This window comes from Cervus elaphus, chromosome 14 (genome assembly GCF_910594005.1).
Source record: "Cervus elaphus chromosome 14, mCerEla1.1, whole genome shotgun sequence".
NCBI classification, from domain to species: domain Eukaryota; kingdom Metazoa; phylum Chordata; class Mammalia; order Artiodactyla; family Cervidae; genus Cervus; species Cervus elaphus.
In genome coordinates, this window is record NC_057828.1 from 69,703,427 (window position 1) to 69,722,776 (window position 19,350).

Consider the following 19,350-nt stretch of genomic DNA (forward strand, 5'->3'; position numbering starts at 1 on the left):
AAACTTGAACAGACATTTACCCAAAAAATATATGCAAATGGCCAAGAGATAACATGAAAAATGCTCACCATCACTACTCATCAAGGAAATTCAAATCAAAACCACAATGAGATATAAGCTCACACCTGTTAGGACGGCCGGTATAAAACAAACAAAAATAGAACATAAAAAGTGTTACCAAAGATGTGGAGAAATTGCAATACTTGGGCACTTTTGGTGAAAATCCAAAACAGTGCAGGTATAGCTACTATAGGAAATAGCATGGATAGTCCTCAAAAAGTAAAGATTGAACTAGCTTATGATCCAGTTATTCCATCTCTGAATATTCAACTGAAGGAATACGAAACAGTTTCTCAAAGATGACGATAGCCATCGTAGCATTGTTCACAAGAGTCAAGAGGTGAAGACAATCTAAATGTCAATCAATGGAAGAGTGGATAATGGGGAAAAGTGGCATACACATACAATGAAATATTATTCAGCCTTCAAAAAGAAAGGCATTCTTTTACATGCAACAACTTGGATGAACCTTGAGGACAATACACTAGCTGAAATAAACTAGTCACAGAAGGACATATACTTCATGATTCCATTTACAAGTGGTATCTGAACTAGTCAAACTCAACAGAAGCAGAAAGTAGGATGGTGATGTCAGGGTTTGGGGGAGGGGACAAGTGCAGGTGCTTTTCAGTAGATACAGAGCCTCAGTCATATATGACACAAGAGTTCAGAGGTCTGTTGAACAACACTGTACTTACAGTGAACAACACTGTCCTTCATACCTAAGAACTTATTACCTGTGCAGACCTCAGGCTATGTGCTTTTTGCCACAATAAAAAAATAATAATAAAAGATAAAGTCTCTGAAATAGGAGAATAATCTTAATAGAGTATGATATTTCCATAAAATGGCATACTATAAAGCCATTTAAAAGGATTTCATAAACCTACAGTGAAAGATAGATTCATGATATAGTACAAAGTGAGACCATAAGGATACAAAAAATTACATATTATAAAATATTATTTAAAATCATAGTCTCATTCATTCATTCACTCAGTGTAAGAGGCAGTAAGCAATGGATAGGTGCAAAATAATGAGTCATATCTGTATGTAAATACAAACTACATACAGAGGGCAAAAGCAAAATATCTGGATTATTTCAGCAAAATAAAAAGTGTTAGTCTATCATCTCTGATCCTAGAAAGATACTGATATTTATAAGAGAAAAAGAAAAAGGAGAAATTGGGAGGTGGGGGAAGTTTAGGGAGTTTGAATTCATGGATCCAATATCATTCTGTTACTAACTGGTAGCAGGCTCTTAGAAAAATTGTTGAACTGTTTTTTTGTTGTTTAGCTCTAAAATGACAGAGTTTGACTAGGCAATGTAGATTCCAAGTTCCAAATTCAACGAGTTTATTCCTTACAATGTTGTATGCAATTAATTCAAAATACATTATGAAAAAATTTTGCTGATGTTTTTCAGAAATTCCCTGACTTTCAGATATAAAAGTTACCACTTTTGCTTGTTCTCTGTATTTTGAGACTCAAAGACACACACTGCAATTTGGTTAATAATGAGATTAATGTACTTTTTTTTTTTCTTTTTGCTCAAGGAAGAAGGCTATCTGAAGCAATTTAATCCTGCATAAGGGAAGAATCACAGGGCATAAAACACACAGACAAACATACAAACATACACACAAGTTCTCTATGGATCAAGAAACAGTAAGACTGTGAGGTACTAACAAAAGGAGAATAAAGCAGGAAGTCTTATCAAAAAAAAATGGGCTTTGCATTATTTCTGCATAATGCATACAGACAGCACCGTATGGCTGTCCGCAAAAAAAATGCCCCAGGAATGATACCAATATTATAAAAAACACTATTCACAATTTTAATTAAAGAAATAGATTCTTCAGGCCTGCTTAAATTAGGAGCCAAATGTCATCATCTGATAAACATCTTCCAGAAATGAAAACTGGTGTGAAGCTTTGGAACTTATTAACCAGAGGGGGGAAAAAAAAGAACATTGATATTAATCAAGGAAAAAGTAATTATACAATTTTTTATGGTAGCATGTAAGCTGTAACATGACCAGAAATATCACTACTGTGGGAAGTTTTAAATAAAAAAATAATTTTAAAGGCAATAAATATACATCTTATATCTTAAAATAGATATTAGGATGTATCTTGATAAAATAAAAACAAAATAAAGGGCTTCTGCCACACAGAGCCCATGCAAGTCATCTAGTAATTACTATGCTCATTGAAATGATCTTCTTCTCAATGGATCTTACACACATTAGGTTGAATATCTAGCATCAGCTTCAGAACCCTTAGTCATCTGTCCTCTCCTACCTTCCCCAAAAGTACACACACTACCAGGATCATCACCCTTTAGCATGTCTTCCTGAAAGACTCTCTCCTCTCCTACTAGCCCAAACCTCGTTTGTTCCCCCTTGCTTAAAGTCTTCACAAAACCAACTTTCATTAAAATTTATCCAACTAATCTTTCTCATTTTATTTGATTAAATCCCCCTAACAAATCACTGTATTATTTGCTTAGCACTATTATGACATAATTATGTTTGTTTCTTTCTAAATTTTCTATTTGTTGATTTCCATTGCACATAAAACCTAGGCCATTTATGAAGACTAGAAAGTTTTGGCCAGCTTCCCTCAACTCACAAACAATGGACCACCCACATCAGCACTTACATAGGTCCTAGGACACACCAAGGATGCTCTTCACCTTTGCATTTGCTGCCAACTCCTCCTGGAACACTTCCTCCCAAGATCTCTACATGACTGACTCCCTCATTCAAACCTCAGCTTATTGGCATCATCTCAGAGAAAACTCCATCTGAACACAGCCCTTCTAGAGGAGCCCTTCCACTATCTCACTGGGTCATTCTTTGGTCTTTAGAACATTTGCACTTCCTGAAATTATCTTGTTCAGCTGCTTCTTTATTTTCAGTCACTTCCCACTAGCGCAGCAGCTTCAAGAGAGCACTCTGTCAGTACAGCTCTATGTTGATGATCCCTCCTGCTTAAAACCACACCTTTTAAAAAACACTGCATGCAGAATGAAAGTGCATTTTAACTACTTCCTTTAGATGGGTAGATCTTTACATCATCTTACTTCAGGTCTCTCTAAGAGCTGATATGCTGTCTGAACATGACAGATGAATGCAAAAATATTTCCGAGTGAGGATTCAGTGGCATCACCAACTCGATGGACATGAGTTTGAGCAAGCTCTCGGGAGTTGGTGATGGACAGGGAAGCCTGGGGTGCTGCAGTCCATGGGGTCGCAAAGAGTTGGACACGACTGAGCGACTGAACTGACCTGAGGATTCAGAAAGAGAGAACTCAGGATGTTCAGTGTGTGTCCAAATGTCCAAAAACTTCCAATTCACAAAACTATGCTACAAATCAATTCTTTTTCACCTGTATGAGTGATAAGTTGGCTAATCAAAATGTAATTTTGTCTTATAAAATTTTATGTCATAAAAACTGGGGATAAATGTCTCCATTTTTGATAGGCTCTTGATTTGTGCATCCACTGGGACGAATGGAGAAGAGCAGCAGCCTGCCTCACCTTCTGAGAAGCAAGAGCGAAACAGACGTTCAGAGAAATCCTCACCAATCCCTCCCTCGCCCAACAGGACCTTTGGAACTGCACCCAGAAACCTTTAAATTTCCTTACGGACTGATATGTAATTAACACTGTAAACTCTGTTCTACCAGAAAACAGCAGTATCACCCGAGCAGGCTCTAAAGCCAAAGCCAAGGAGATTTCTGCCATAGTCACCAGCTGCTACTTTGCTCAAGAAACACCTGGATGCTGCTATGTGAAAATATGCTGCCCAACAAAGAACATAATTTGTATTAATCTCCAGGGCTATTTTAAAGAAAATAAGACCTTCCCTTTATTCCCCAGGAAAATAAAACACAAGAACTCTACCATCTAATAACAATGCTTCTCCTTTCTAAGCCATTTGGCCTGGCCTTGCCTGGAAATCTGCTAGTGAATCCTGACTCCACTGTCACCTTGTTGGAAACACACTCAGCACCGCAGACACACGTGACTCTGGGTTAACACAAAACCTCCCTAAAGACGCCCCTTCAAACAAGGAGGAGAAGTGAGGTACCTCTGCTCCCAGAGCTACACCAACATATCTAAACGGACACAGGCCAGTGTCTCCTCACCCACGAATCTCAGACTCTGCTTCCCTGGGCCGCATGCACATGATGTCCAAGGAGAGAGGAGCTCTTTTGACTGTATCCGTCACTTATATCAAATGTTTTTAAATCACCCTCTCTCTACATATATGAATGACAGTGACAGGAAAGGAGAACTTTTCATGTGCCCAAAAGGAACATGCTCTGTTTTAGCTTATGAGTTCTGATGACCCACCCCCCATATTCCTCGAAGTGAGTTTTAGCAAAATAACAATATATGCATAACTGGAGAAAAGAGATTTTACAATAGCCAAGAAACTATGTGGGGACCCTAAAAAGGGAACATTTAAGAATTAAAAATATTTTTTACTGAAATGTGCATCACTGCACCCAACCTGGTCGTGTGACAGAGTCTACTGCGGTCCTTCACCTGGTCCAAAGTGCTCACATTCGTCACTTAACTTATTTCCCTGAGTTCCCTTCATGGTCACACCACCGGAGAACATAACTTACTTCTACAAGTCTCTGGCAAATTGTGATTTCTTAGGTACCCCTAAAAAGCAGCACATATTTTCAAACTTGCTTGCTGCTGTTGCTGCTGAGGCTCTAAGTCGTGTCCAACTCTCTGTGACCCCATGGACTGTAGCCTGCGAGGCTCCTCTCTCTGTGGGATTTTCCAGGCAATAATACTAGAGCAGGTTGCCATTTCCTTTTCCAGGGGATCTTCCCAACCCAGGGGTCAAGCCCACATCTCCTGCGTCTCCTGCATTGGAGGTAGATTCTTTACCTCTGAGCCACCTGGGAAGCCATTTTTAAACTTAACACTCTGCAAATATTGGCACTTTCACATAACACTTTATAGACTGAGGACTAATCGGACCTCTCTCGCATATAACAACAATAAGTTCTAAATAAACTGGAGTTTTCTGAGAAAAATTAAAATCAGAACAGAATGAAAGCACATACAGTATATTTTTGAACACATATGCAAGATAACTAATCATGGGGGGAAATAAAGCAGTTATGCATAGAGAAAGTAAGCTTCGTCAATCAAACAGCTATTATAAGGGTGTACATAAGGACAGAGAGAGAAGCTAATTAGTAAAATGTAAGAAGTCATAAAAAGAAGAGTAGGTACTAAAGACTGAGAAACAAACATTCTTTGTAAAAATGCATACATTTGGTTACAGATCTAAAAGGAAAGGCTTTAATAGTTTAAAAATGTAGATATAATAAATATGTATCTAAAAGGACTAAATCTGTTTGAAGGTATCTGTTCTGCAGTTTTAATTTTACACTAAAAAGGGAAATATCAAAGTGTGGAAGTACTACCATGATCTTTAGGATTGTGAAATGACTGATGTTCAATTAAATTTTTAAAATCTTGCGTGCCTGGGTGAAGGGGCACACAAATGAGAATTGAGCTCATCTTTGTCAAGTGAAAACTAATGGACTTGTGAGAAAATAACCTAGGCTACCCTTTTCAAATGGGCTTCCCAGGTGGCTCAATGGTAAAGAATCAGTCTGCCAATGCAGGAGACACAGGTTTGATCCCTGGGTTGTGAAGATCTCCTGGAGGAGGAAATGGCAACCCACTTCAGCATTCTTGCCTGGGAAACCCCACAGACAGAGGAGCCTGTCCATACGGTCACAGAGTCAGACACGACTGAGCAAATGAGCAGGCATGCATGCACCCTTTACAAACAGTGTCTTCAGTAACCTAGGAGAAGCCTCGAGTCACTGCGATTCTTTGCCTGAAGGCATCATTCAACAATGCCAACATACAAACACTAGGCATTACCAGAGAGGTAACAGAAGTAAAACAGAAAGGAAAAAAAAGGACAGAGAAAGAATCAAAACCGACAGCCACTCTTGTGCTACATTATGATTCCTCCTCCTCTGGAATACTGCCCACAGATTTAATTGACACTTATCAAAATGTTAATTTATCCTTCAAAAAAGGATAAGTAAAATAATCTAGGAGACGCTGTAAGCTAAGGAAGAGATTAAAAAACATGACTACCAGAAAGGCAAAGACCCAAGACACATCATCAAGAATTATAAAAGCATACAAGCTGAGTGAGAATGAATTTAGATGCGGTAGGGGATGAAGATAAAAAAGACAGTGTCCCTCTCTTTAGAAGGGAATTACATTTCTTTGTTTGCAAAATTCACGAGGCAAATGGCTTAAAACTTAAAGGATATAATTCTATAAAAGAGCAAATGAAAGGAAAAACTTTAGAAAGTAAGACACATCTCAAGAGAAGGTACAGGGTGAAATACAGCTAAATTCAAAGAGTTTAAATAAATGAAGCTTATGGATATTAGATCCATGACAGATGTTTTATAATGTCAGGATGCACAGGGTAGACATATCCCCTTTAAAGCTGGCTTTATAAAGGGAACCATGGTACTGTTTCTAACTGTTCCTTAGTACCATTGTTAAGAGTAAGAAATACTAAGCTAGGTAAATTACTCTTCTTGAATCAGCCAAGATATTCAAACGTTCATAAAAATAAAAGGCAGGGAAACAGCTGAAAAAGATAGAAAACATCATCTCATTCCCTTACTGAAAAGGATATCATCTACTCTATGTGAATACTTAAAATTAACAAAATAGGAATGAATGGGGCCATGCCTCTGAGTTTAGACCAGAGGCTCCCAGTTTAATGGCTAAAAAGAACCATCATTCACTTCCTGAGATGAAAACATTTCAGGATGTAGCAGTTCTACTACTCCAAGATTTAGAAGAGATGAGTAGTTCTCTTTTGCAATGCCACAGGCTCTATTCTATACTCTTCCCCTGCAGTCAATACTTCGGTTTCCTCTACACATTACTCATGAAAAGAATGAACCATTTGGACCAAAGGACCAAAAGAGAACTTAAATCCCCCACCACAAGGGACATGGTGGGGGCGGGGGGTGGGTGGTAGCGCTCTGTGTCAGGTCTTCTATGTCAAAACCCTTCAGACAATATCTAACATGAAGACTTGGAATATTTCTGAACTGCCCCCTACACAACGGTGAGCAAAAAAATGGAGATGGCAAAATGGCATGCCTATGTGATCCCATGTGTGTACAATTCTGCATGGACATATGCATATGTGTGCATACACACACACACACACTCACACACACACACACACACACACACACACACCAGTCTATTCCATTTGTGTATAATGCCTAAAGAGAGATCTTGGCTAACTCTGGGGGGAAGGATTTCAGATTGTTACTTTCTTCTTGATACCTTCTGGAATCATCTGGATTTTGTACAGGATATTATAAATACTTTGTAAATGTTATAAATCAAGAAAGGGATGCAAGTGCTATAATCCTACAGACAGAATGTTAACTTAAGTGTGTTCTTGCAACTATTTCCCTCTGCTTTTCCACTTTCCACTTCTGTCTACCTCTTCCTTCCAGGTAAGAATTCACCAGCTCTAAATCGCCTTCCCTGACTTACCTCACCTGCTCAGGCTTCAGCATGACTTGCGCCCAACCACATGTTTCTGCATTATATTTCAGCTGCTCACGGTGGCCTTATAATTGCACTCTAGCTTTCCACGAGCATATAGCTTGCCTTGACACTTACAGACCTGCTGCATCTTCTGCTGCTGATCTAAGTACAGCGTGGAGTGTATAGATGCACCAGCAACTTCAAATGAAGACAGTGTATCCTTGGTGCACAAGTCAGAAATCTGATCTAGTTTGTAGGATTGGGTAAAACCAGGGCTCAGGGTAAGAAGACACAAGAAAATCACGTCGCTTTCGAAGAGGCATTTGGAACAATGGAAACGAACGACAGAGTCACCAGGATGACTGCTCTGCAATTCTAATGCAGTTGTTCCACTGTCAGCACCTCAAGCCAAAAAAGGCTGAGTGACCTGGGGTTGGACATTCTGTGCCTCAGTTTCCCTATCTACACAAGGGGATGATGAAGAATAACCTTTCTGCTTCCCGACCAAACAAAATCAAAGTACTTTTTAAAAAGATGTGTTCTTGAACTAGGGCTTCCGGGGTAGCTCAGATGGCAAAGAACCCACCTGCAAGGCAGGAGACCCCGGTTGGATTCCTGGGTCAGGAAGATCTGGAGAAGGGATAGGCTACCCACTCCAGTATTTTTGGGCTTCCCTGGTAGCTCAGACAGTAAAGAATCTGCCTGCAGTGTGGGAGACCTGGGTTCGATCCCTGGGTTGGGGAGATCCCCTGGAGGAGGGCATGGCAACCCACTCTAGTATTCTTGCCTGGAGAATCCCATGGCCAGAGAAGCCCAGTGGGCCACAGTCCAAGGAGCTGCAAAGAGTGAGACGTGACTGAGTGACTAAGCACAGCACAGTCCAGCACCCTTGAACTAAATACTTATTGGGTATTTACTATCACTAGACATTATGCTACACACATTCTAAGGAAAAGGCCCTGGAGATGGAGGCACAAGGAAGACTCTAATCAAGGTGCTATTTTGTCTCTTCCTGAACTACAAGGCACTTAATCTGTCTGTGCCTCAGTTTCCTCATTGTACAAATGTGAATTAAAATATACATGTCAGGGGCTGTGTGAATTAAGTAATATAATATGCCTTAACATGCAAAATAGTATTCAAATATATGACAAAGCGAAAATGTAGATATACAACTCTAAGAATTTTACAGCCACCATCATAATTGATATTGACAGATATATACTAGTCAAGCTTCGCTCTAATACTATTTGAGCTTTACATTCAAGTCATGTTTTTAGTTTAGACCAAAGAAACTGTCAGCCAAAAACTATTTTTAAATGTATTGTATTTGCAAAAGAATTTCTCACATTCTCCAATAACCATTCCAGCTATCAATTCATGCCATTATTATTTTAAAATATTCCTTTTTAATGCTATCAGTTTGGGTCATATTTTATTGATATATAACATTCATATAGCACCTTACTAATCTTTTAACCAATATTAACTACTTAATTTTCATATATCCTTTGGCAATAAAATCATTTTCTGACAACTACTTTTATGCTTTATACAAAAACTCAAGTATAATTAAAAAACAGTGAATGAAAATATCTCAGTTGTTACTTGATTTACTTACACATGGAAAAAATGTTTTCCATTTTAATGCTTTCACTCTGAAAGTCAAGATAACATTAAAATATAGGGAGAGATGGGAGGCAAATACATCTCACTAAGAAAGTAGCAAATGAGAGAATTCTAGGAAATCCCAGGAAAACTGGAAACTGACAAGGTTTTCCTTAAGATTTCTATATCACCCTTGATACCTTATTCCTTCTTGTAACTGTGAAGACAGTGCTCCTGAGTAACCCTCACCCTTGAAGCCCAGTTTTTAAAATAACTCCTAGATATTCTGGTAAAATAACCCACACTACTAGAAGGAGAAGGGGATGACAGAGGATGAGATGGTTGGATGACATCATCAACTCAATAGACATGAGTTTCAGCAAACTGGAAATAGTGAAGGACAGCCTGGTGTGCTGTAGTCCAGGGGGTCACAAAGAGTTGGACATCACTGAGCAACTGAACAGCAAAAAGCAACTAGAAGTTTACACATTATGCTATCTGAAAGTGCCTTCTCCAGAGATTAACCCAGAAATATTAATGGGATGTTTATATATCTTTCAGGTAACTTTATGTTAAAATCATGTTCTAAAGTCGAAATTCATCCAAAAGAAAAGACAACCCTTTTAGAGGACAACATGTTGTATCCATAAATAAAATCATCAAAAATGGGCTTCCCGGGTGGAACAGTGGTAAAGTGGTAAAGATTTCTCCTGCCAATGCAGGAGACGAAAGAGAGGTGGGTTCAATTCCTGGGTGGGAAAGATTGTCTGGAGCAGGAAATGACAACCCACTCCAGTATTCTTGTCGGAGAATCCCATGGACAAAGCAGCCTGACGGGATACAGTCAGGGTCACAAGAGAGTCAGACACGACGTAAGTGACTTAGCGTGCACACACACACGGATCTTCTTCAGCAACCAAAGTCTGTCTGATGGACACTGCTACTGCTGCTGCTAAGTCACTTCAGTCGTGTCCGACTCTGTGTGACCCCAGAGACGGCAGCCCACCAGGCTCCCCCGTCCCTGGGATTCTCCAGGCAAGAACACTGGAGTGGGTTGCCATTTCCTTCCCCAATGCATGAAAGTGAGAAGTGAAAGTGAAGTCGCTCAGTTGTGTCTGACTCTTAGTGACCCCATGGACTGCAGCCTACCAGGCAAATCCCTCCTGGGATTTTCCAAGCAAGAGTACTGGAGTGGGGTGCCATTGCCTTCTCCGCTAATGGACACTCTCAGTGTACAAAACTAAGCTCCCCTGGCACTCTTCCTCATCTCAGGAAAATGAGAACTGCCTTCTCTTAGTTCCTCAGGACAAAAATATTCGGGTTATCTTTAACGCCTCACCTTTGCCCTGCCCATCTTGTCTGTGAGTAGGTCTCACTGGTGGCCTTGCAAACTATATCTAGAATCTGACCATATCCTACACCCTTTACACAACCACCTTACTTCAAGCCTCCCTTATCCCTGATCCATCACCAGGATTATCGCAGCAGCCTCAGAACTGCTTTCTCCGTTTCTGCCCATGGCCTCCTGCCGTCTATTCTCAGCTCAGCAGCCAGAGGGGTGCCGGTGAGACACACGGCAGAGTAGGACACTCATCTGTACCAAAAAAGTCAAACTCCCGAATATCGCTTACAAGGCCCCACAGGACTTGGCCCTCATCACCTGCCTGACATCCCTCTCTACCACGCCCTCCCAGCATCCCGGCGGCTCCTCTGCATGCCAGGGATGCTCTTATCTCTGGGATATGCCGAGCCCTCTGCTGAGTGTTATTCCCCAGATGGTCCCTGAGTTCATTCCCTCACTCCCTTCATTAAAAGTCACCTTATCTGTGAAGCTTCTTCAGTGACCTTATCTAACATCCATCACCAGGACCATCCAACATTTCCTACCCCACTTCACTCTTATTTTTTTCTTCTGAGACTTATCACTCCCTAACAAACTCTGTTCCCTTAGGAGAATGCAAGCTCACCCAGGGCAAGAATGTTCATGTTTTATTCTCTACTGTGTTTCAGTGCCTGGGACAATGCACATAGCAGGAATTTAATAAATACTTGTGAATGAATAAGTGATGGTAGATCCTTGAGTCAGGAAGATCTCCAGGAGAAGGGAAATACAACCTTCTCCAGTATTCTTGCCTGAAGAATTTCATGGACAGATAAGCCTGGTGGGCTACAGCCCACGGGGTCCCAAAGAGTAGGACACGACTGGGTAACTAACACTTTCACTTTTTTTCACATATCTAATATAACTATGCCTCTACTGGCTCACAACATTCAAACAGGAGTAAATCAGAAAGTGTTGTCCAAAAAGAATATTAAAATACAGGTTATATATTCTCTGTGTATATGGAGAGAAAGCTATGTTATAAAATATAAATCACTGCATACAAAAGGACTATAATTTGATATTCATTACACTTTACTAAATAAAACAAAAGAAAACTTTGCAGCAAACTTTAATGCGTATTACCTGTTTTTAGAGGCAGTAAATTCAAGGGCTAAAAGCATAGGCTCTGGAGTTTGTCCATTTAGCTTTGAATAACACTGCAGTCTAACTTTTAGAAAATTAGCTCCTTTTGACTCAGTTTCACGTAAGTTACATATAGATAATAAAGCACATTCCTCATAGAGTTGTTTAAGAGAATTAAAGGAGATAACACATATAACGAGTTAGAACACTGCCTTGCACATAGAAATTGCTCATTAAATTTTGGCTATTATTAATGTATTCACGACTCTTGAAATATGGCTGATTCATATCAATGTATGACAAAACCCACTGAAATGTTGTGAAGTAATTAGCCTCCAACTAATAAAAAAAATTAAAAATTAAAAAAAAAAAAGAAAGAAATTTAAAGATGTTTCCATATACTTTTCTGTACTGATATCAAACTAACAAATGTAAAGAAAGTTGAAAAGTCAAAGTTTTCAAAGTATTTCACCCCAGAAAAGATTTCTTTGTCTTGATATCTCTGCCGCCACCTCAATCTTGCCTTAGAGGGCCTGTGCCAAAAACAGCACTTGGATGGAACACACATGTTGGGAATCAAAAGAGAAGAGGAAGTTGCTCTCATGTGCCTTAGGGCTGCATCTCCCTATCTCCCTCCTGCCCCCAAGTCTAGGCTATCCTGTGACACAACCACAGTGTGGAATGAGGTTGCAACTGCCCACTCAGAGGTGTAATTAATATCCCCCCCCCCCAAAAAAAAGAGCACAGACATCACTTTGCTGACAAAGGTCCATATGGTCAGAGCTATGGTTTTTCCAGTAGTCATGTATGGATATGAGAGTTGAACCACAAAGAAGGCTTAGCCCTGAAGAAATGATGCTTTTGAACTGTGGTGTTGGAAAAGACCCTTGAGAGTCTCTTGGACAGCAAGGAGATCAAACCAGTCAATCCTAAGTGAAATCAACCCTGAATATTCATTGAAAGGATTGATGCTGAAGCTGAAGCGCCAATACTTTGGCCACTTGATGCAAAGAGCCAACTCATTGCAAAAGACCTTGATGCTGGGAAAGATTGAGGGCAGGAGCAGAAGTGGGTGACAGGGGATGAGATGGCTGGATGGCATCACTGACTCAATGGACATGCTGCTACTAAGTCACCTCAGTCCTGTTCGACTCCATGCGACCCCATAGACGGCAGCCCACCAGGCTTCCCCATCCCTGGAATTCTCCAGGCAAGAACAGTGGAGTGGGTTGCCATTTCCTTCTCCAATGCATGAAAGTGAAAAGTCAAAGCAAAGCCACTCAGTGGTGTCCAACTCTTAGCAACCCCATGAATTGCAGCACGCCAGCTTCCCTGACCTTCACTATCTCCCGGAATTTGCTCAAACCCATGTCCATTGCAGAGAAGTCAATGGCAACCCACTCCAGTACTCTTGCCTGGAAAATCCCATGGATGGAGGAGCCTGGTAGGAGCCTGGTCAAGACATGACTTAGCGACTGAACAATAACAGTGAACAAGATTAGGTTAACTGTAGGTAACCTAAGGTTAACTGACGTTGGTCATACTGTCCTACTATCCACTTCCTCCTCCTTGCCCACTCTTCACAAAAAGAATCCAGAATTCCTCCTCTACAGCACTAGGCCTGAACTTCTAACATCACCTTTTTCACCCTCAGCACTGAAAGCCATGAAAGAGTGCAAACTCCTAGGAATAAAACCAGATCTGAAGACCTGAACTTTGATCCTAATGATACTGTCTGGAGGAAGTCAGCGGGGCTGTCTGTGTCTTAGTTTCCTAATCCTTAGTGCTGCAATATTACTGCTTAATATGACTACTCATGAGGCTTTAAGACAGGAGTAAAAGGGAAAATAAACATGGGGAAAACACGTGGAAATTTATGAGAATCACACAAATGAAATGTAATTCTAATATATGATTCCTGGCTCATTCGCTTTCCTCCCTATTTAGACACTGATCTTGACCCTTGGAGCCACGCCATTACAAAGATTTCTCTGATAAGAAGAAGCTATATTCAAAGGGAGAAAACTAAACCACAGGGTTAGAAAGGTGATGGATATGACAATAAATAACAGGTAACCTCTGCATTTAAAAGTACTGAATAAGCACCAAAATCCTTAAGATATTTTTGAGAAGCAAAAATACTCAATCAGCAGTGAATATCAATAAGGCTAAAATGGATTGCCTGTGGATAGCAGAAAGAAATAAAAAATTAGGTCACAGACTGAGCTCCATTTGTGTTTATTCCAAAAACAATGTAACATTTTCTTTTTCTGCGGAAGACAAAAAAATCTCTCTGGAAGAGGTAAGAATGCAACTACCTGAAACAGATGCTTCCACCCAATTAAAAGATAAGCAGGGAAGGAAAAATAACAACAGCAAACAAACCCAACACTTCTTGAGCACCTCAATGCCTTACATGGATTATCTCTTTACTCCTCACAGCAACCTGTTTGATAGCTTTTCTTCCTTCATTCTAGATAGATCTTTCAAGGCTTAGAGAGGAAAATTACTTGTTCAAGATAACACCTCTAGTAAAGTACTCAAATGGAGTTTAAAACATCTTATCCCATCCCAAAGTTGAGATTTTTACCACAACTCTGCCAAAATAACCAGGAGCTCTTCTAAAACTCAAGGGAAGTGGGGATTCTTCAAAGATTTTTAGTACCACTACAGATGATATGCACAAATCAAAAGTGAAGTGGAAATGGGCTTATGCAGGAATAGGAAATGGGATGGTTGAATCAATATTATCTGGCAGGTACATCGCCAATATTGAAAATGGTGCCATCATCTACAAACAGTAGGGAATTCAGTATCAAGTGGCTAAAGAACCTTTACAAAATTTAAGTCCAATAGGTGAGGTGCAGAAGTGCCGAATGTGGTGGGTGAGGATAACAGCATACTAGCTTTGACAGCTTTTATCAAAACCCGAATGAGAACTTGTGTGTGTATTCTATAAACAGGGCAATAAAAGACAAGTAACATTTGGAGATCCATGGCAAGAGGGAATATGAGAAGAAAGGTCATAAAGCAAGAAACTGGGTAAAAATCACTAATAATTTCTTCCCTCAATCAACGATCCCAGCTCACTCAAATGATGTAAAAAACCAAACATAACATGAGGAAGAAGCTGCTCAGTTGATGACTCACAGATGGTTTTCAGTCTCATTTGACTTAGAACTGGTAAGAAAAATAGGCTCCAGAGAAAAATGAATATATATATATATATATAGTTAAAATGTGTTCAACTATAGTTAAAATGTGTTCAGATCTCTCCTTGAAATAAAATTCTTGGGTTTTCTTCTTGACCAAGATTCTTGGTTGGACCAATGTATTCTTTTAAACAAAAGAAATCTACAACAAACATATAGCCATCTCCAAGGAGTCTAACTGAAATTTTTACATCATTTTGGGATTAACATTTTTTTGAAAAAAAGTTTTTCCATAAGGATACTACTCTGCCATTATAGAGTAAATTAAAACTAAATTACTTTTTATTCAAAAACTCCATTTTTCTGTGTTAGTAGTAAATTGCTTTTAGTTGGGGTTTAGAGAAGCAGTGATTAATTACTTCTGCCCAGACACCTAAAAAAGCCGTTACTGGAGTTATACTTTGGTTAGATTAAAGAAGTGAGCTACGGCTTGTTAACCATGAGGGGTACCCACCTTAAGCGGGTCAGACCACAACCCATCTTTTCTTTCCTACGGTGGCCAGTGACGCAGTTACTACACTTTTCCCGCCTCACATTTTCCCTTCATTTGTCAACGGTCCTCTCACCTTGTGGGCCTCCAGCAAGGTGACCCCACATTCACAGGTGGTCACTGGCAGTTCCAAGACAAGGCAAATGGAAAAAAGGGAGAGTGACAGAAGGACAGAAGTGACAAAAGGACAGAAGCAGAGAAACATGAGGGCAGAAGGGGCCAAGAAGGAGCAGCAAGCAGGAGAAATAAAGGAGAAGGAAGAGAAGAGACGACAAAGGCAGGAAAAGAGGGAGGCAGTACAATAACAAGAAAAGGAAACGGTGGCCAAAGACGTCTAGGCTAGGGAGAAAAGTGGAAGAGGACCCCACGGGCACATGGAAGGCCAAAGGCTGAGTTACTGCCTCTTCCTCTGACTTGTCTTCCCCACAGGGAAAACAGAGTACCAACTCCTGGGCGCCTTACCTGGATGAGTTCGTCGAGCTCGGTAGAATTGACACAGGCGTGTTGGGAAATAAACGTCTGCTTCTGGATCACGATGGTGGTCCGCTGGGAAATCTCGTGAGGCTGCTCCAAGGCTTTGAACACGGTGGCTCCGATGATGAGATAGAGGACGACCACCAGGAAAATCGTGGAGACCGTCTTCCATTTCATAACATTGATGGTCGTGTCACTCTCCACCCGGGAAGCAAGCACGGTGGGCTTGGTGGAGAAGGACAGCCTGGGTTTGGAGTTCTGAGCAGCAGACTTAGGATCCAGCAAATCAGGGGCCGCCACTGCCAACAACAGAGAAGGGAGGTTAGAGGGGTCAGCAAAAGTGGTCTGGACTCTGCCCGCTATCCTGGTAAGAGCTCCAGAGCCTAAACCAGAAGTGCGCCCATGAGGTCGCATCCAGGACCATATATGAGGTGCAAGGAGAAGGGGGTGGGTCTCAGCTCTCTGCTGCTATTGGGGTTTCCAAAAGGAGGAGGAAAAAAACAGGAGGCGGACCAAGAACCTTAAAAAAAATGAATAAAAGAATGCCTGCAGTCTTCCTAATTAATTTAAAAATTTATACATGTCCAACGTGCTAGTAAACACATTTGCAGAACTACTAAGAGTTGATGGTACTAAACCAGATATCTGAATGCTCATAAAGAAGGCTAATGTATTATTCCTGTTCTCAAGAACACTCTATATCACAAGCAAATTATCTAAAAATCCATTACAATAAAGGAACTGTATTATAAGTGAATTTGCACTCTAGACATCGTTGCTCGAAGTAAAACATTAGTAAATATCTGGTAAAACGTGATAGCAAATAAACTACTCAATAGTTCTATCATTTCTTTTTGCTCGCGTCCAAAATGGGCTCATGATTAAGTATTCTCTGTATTTTGTTATTCAATCTCTGATATCTTGAAAAAAGGAAAACAAAAGTATTGTCACCCATTCTGGCACAATCACAGGTGCAGCCAAGAGATGACAAGTTCTTTCCATTTCAATAGTGAACATTATCAAGAAAAAAAAAATTAAAACCTTGTCTCACACCTTAGACCTACGTGCTCTGTACAAAGCTAATTGCTCCATTAGAGTGGATTTATGAGTTCTCTTACAAATTCCCATATACTCTGGGGTGACTCTAAATCCATTTATTATTTATCTCAGCTGTTCCAAAATATCATTAATGGATTTCTTTTTAGAAAATTCAAGAGATACTAGGCTTCCACTTGCTAAAGGGAAAATAAGCCATTTACAGAGTATTTGATTAAAAAGGCAACACTGAACCAAAACGGGTAACAGAATGGCTGAAAGATGGGACACTTCAAAATATCATTAACTCTGACAGAATAATTGATTTACCACCCATAATTCTTACAGATATAAGGAAAATTACTTTGTTGTTGTTGTTGTTGTTTAGTTGCTAAGTCATGGCTGACTTTTTGCAACCCTGTGGACTGTAGTCCATCAGGCCCCTCTGTCCATGGGATTTCCCAGGCAAGAATACTGGAGTGGGTTGCCATTTCCTTCTCCAGAGGATCTTCCCAACCCAGGGACTGAATCCACGTCTCTTGCATTGGCAGGTGGATTCTTTACTGCTGAGCCACCAGGGAAGCCCAAAATTACTTTGGTGTTTAATAAAATGGTAACCTAATCTGAATAACACTTTTTAGGTAATCACATAAGAAATACCTATGCAATTGCACCCAAACATCATACAGGTACCTGAAATTACTTGAAAATAAGAAGGGAATAAGGAGTGTCCATCTTCACATGACTACATACTCTGCCCTCTTGTCTACCACTGTGAGTTAAATGTAGGACTGCCACAGTTGGGAGTTCATAAAATAAATCATCTGTTGCCCATCAGAAAGAAGCTTTGCAAACAAAGCTATGTGAAGCGCCAGACCTAAGTGAGGAGTGTTGTGTAACGATGGCAGATAACAGAGCGCTCCTCAATCAGCGTAACTCTGAACAATTCTGACTTTGAAGGGAAGTCAGCGCTCTGATGAAGTAACTGGAGCCTGGCCTCCAAGTGGGGATTCCACATAAGTACAGGTCACTTCAGCAGTTCCAAATGGTTCAACCTGCTATGCACAGATATGTACACATTTTCCTCCTGATACAGTCACCAGCTCCAAATCAAACCACAAATGAGCAGACACCTTTTGACACGTGATATTCATAAAGGAAACTTCATCCCAAATAAGCACTGGATATGTGTTTCATGGCTACAGTCCATGGGGTCTGGACTGTAGACCACAGAGTCCAACACGACTGATCAACTAAGCACGGCACAGCACGTGTTCAAGGCTTTAATTTTTTGAAACATTTTAATAGAAATGTTGATAACAGCTGAAATTACTGTCATCTGCTGTCTAGCCACCTCACCCCACCTCCAAGCTGCTTAGTGAGTCTCAGTGAAAAATAAAGGTCATCGTCTAAAATTAAGCCATCTTTGGAACAAAAATAACAGAAAATCACTCAGAAACTCCACATTATCTCTCTGAAGGAAGCTGTCCAAGCCTTTCCTCCCCAGTTCTCTATGCTCTCCTCTCATCTTTCTGATTTTCCCCATCACTGATTTCTGGTCTGCAGCACTGGAAAACACCAAGACCGTTTACCTGGACGCTCCCAAATCCCAATCCTAAACTGCAATGCCAAACTAAGATATTATTATTATATGATTAGGGGGGGAAAGGAGAGGTTTTTTTTTTTTAAGACTGTGTGTGTAGTGTGTGTATTATTAAAATATTTCCTGGTGTATTTTAATTCTTTTAAGTTATTGCTTTTTTTCCAATTAGCAGAAATATATATATAATGCACATTTGGCAGACAGAATGGGCAGAACCTGGTGAAACAACAAAATAAAAAACAACAGTCTTTCCACGCGATCTAACATGGGGAACCCTCTGGGTTTCCATCTCCATGTCGTTTGATGTATGATCATGAAGAGAAGCTCCTTAGAATAAGGAATCAAAGATTCACTCCTTCCACACACTCTGGCACCATCAGGCCCTCCCTTCTCTGCCTGCAGCACCTCACAGCCTCCGCTTAATCCTAGCCTCTCATCCGCACCCACGTTTGTCTTCTTCGCTCCCGGCCACAACTGACGAGTCAATTCCAGGAGAAATGGGCTTTTTTCAGTACCACTGCCTATGCCACCGCGCTGTGGGCAACAAGTGTGACCAGGGTCACCCGTCGGGTGACTCCCAAGAGCTGACCCTCCTCCTTCGGAAACTCCCCTAAGTGTCCCAAACCTATACCCAAGACAGATGCAAAACGCCCAGGCACCCGCGGGAGAGTGAGGAGAAGCAGCCAGGAGTGGATCCGGGGATAGATTTGCCTCCAACCCCAGATTGGGATCCAACACCTAGGACGGGAAACGAAAGGTGGAAAACGTCCGCGTGCTGCCAGCTGGGCTTTTGCAACCCTCCCGGGACTGGCT

The 19,350-nt window shown here is 40.7% G+C and overlaps 1 protein-coding gene across 5 annotated transcripts in view; it reads right to left on the minus strand.

The window, feature by feature from the left end:
* Positions 1–19,350, minus strand: part of KCNK2 (potassium two pore domain channel subfamily K member 2) — a 208,097-nt gene that overhangs the window by 103,533 nt on the left and 85,214 nt on the right. For all 5 annotated transcript variants that reach the window (XM_043924206.1, XM_043924203.1, XM_043924202.1 and 2 more), the window contains exon 2: positions 15,888–16,198. In XM_043924206.1, coding sequence (XP_043780141.1) covers positions 15,888–16,198 — 311 coding nt within the window. The remainder of the gene's footprint in view (positions 1–15,887; positions 16,199–19,350) is intronic.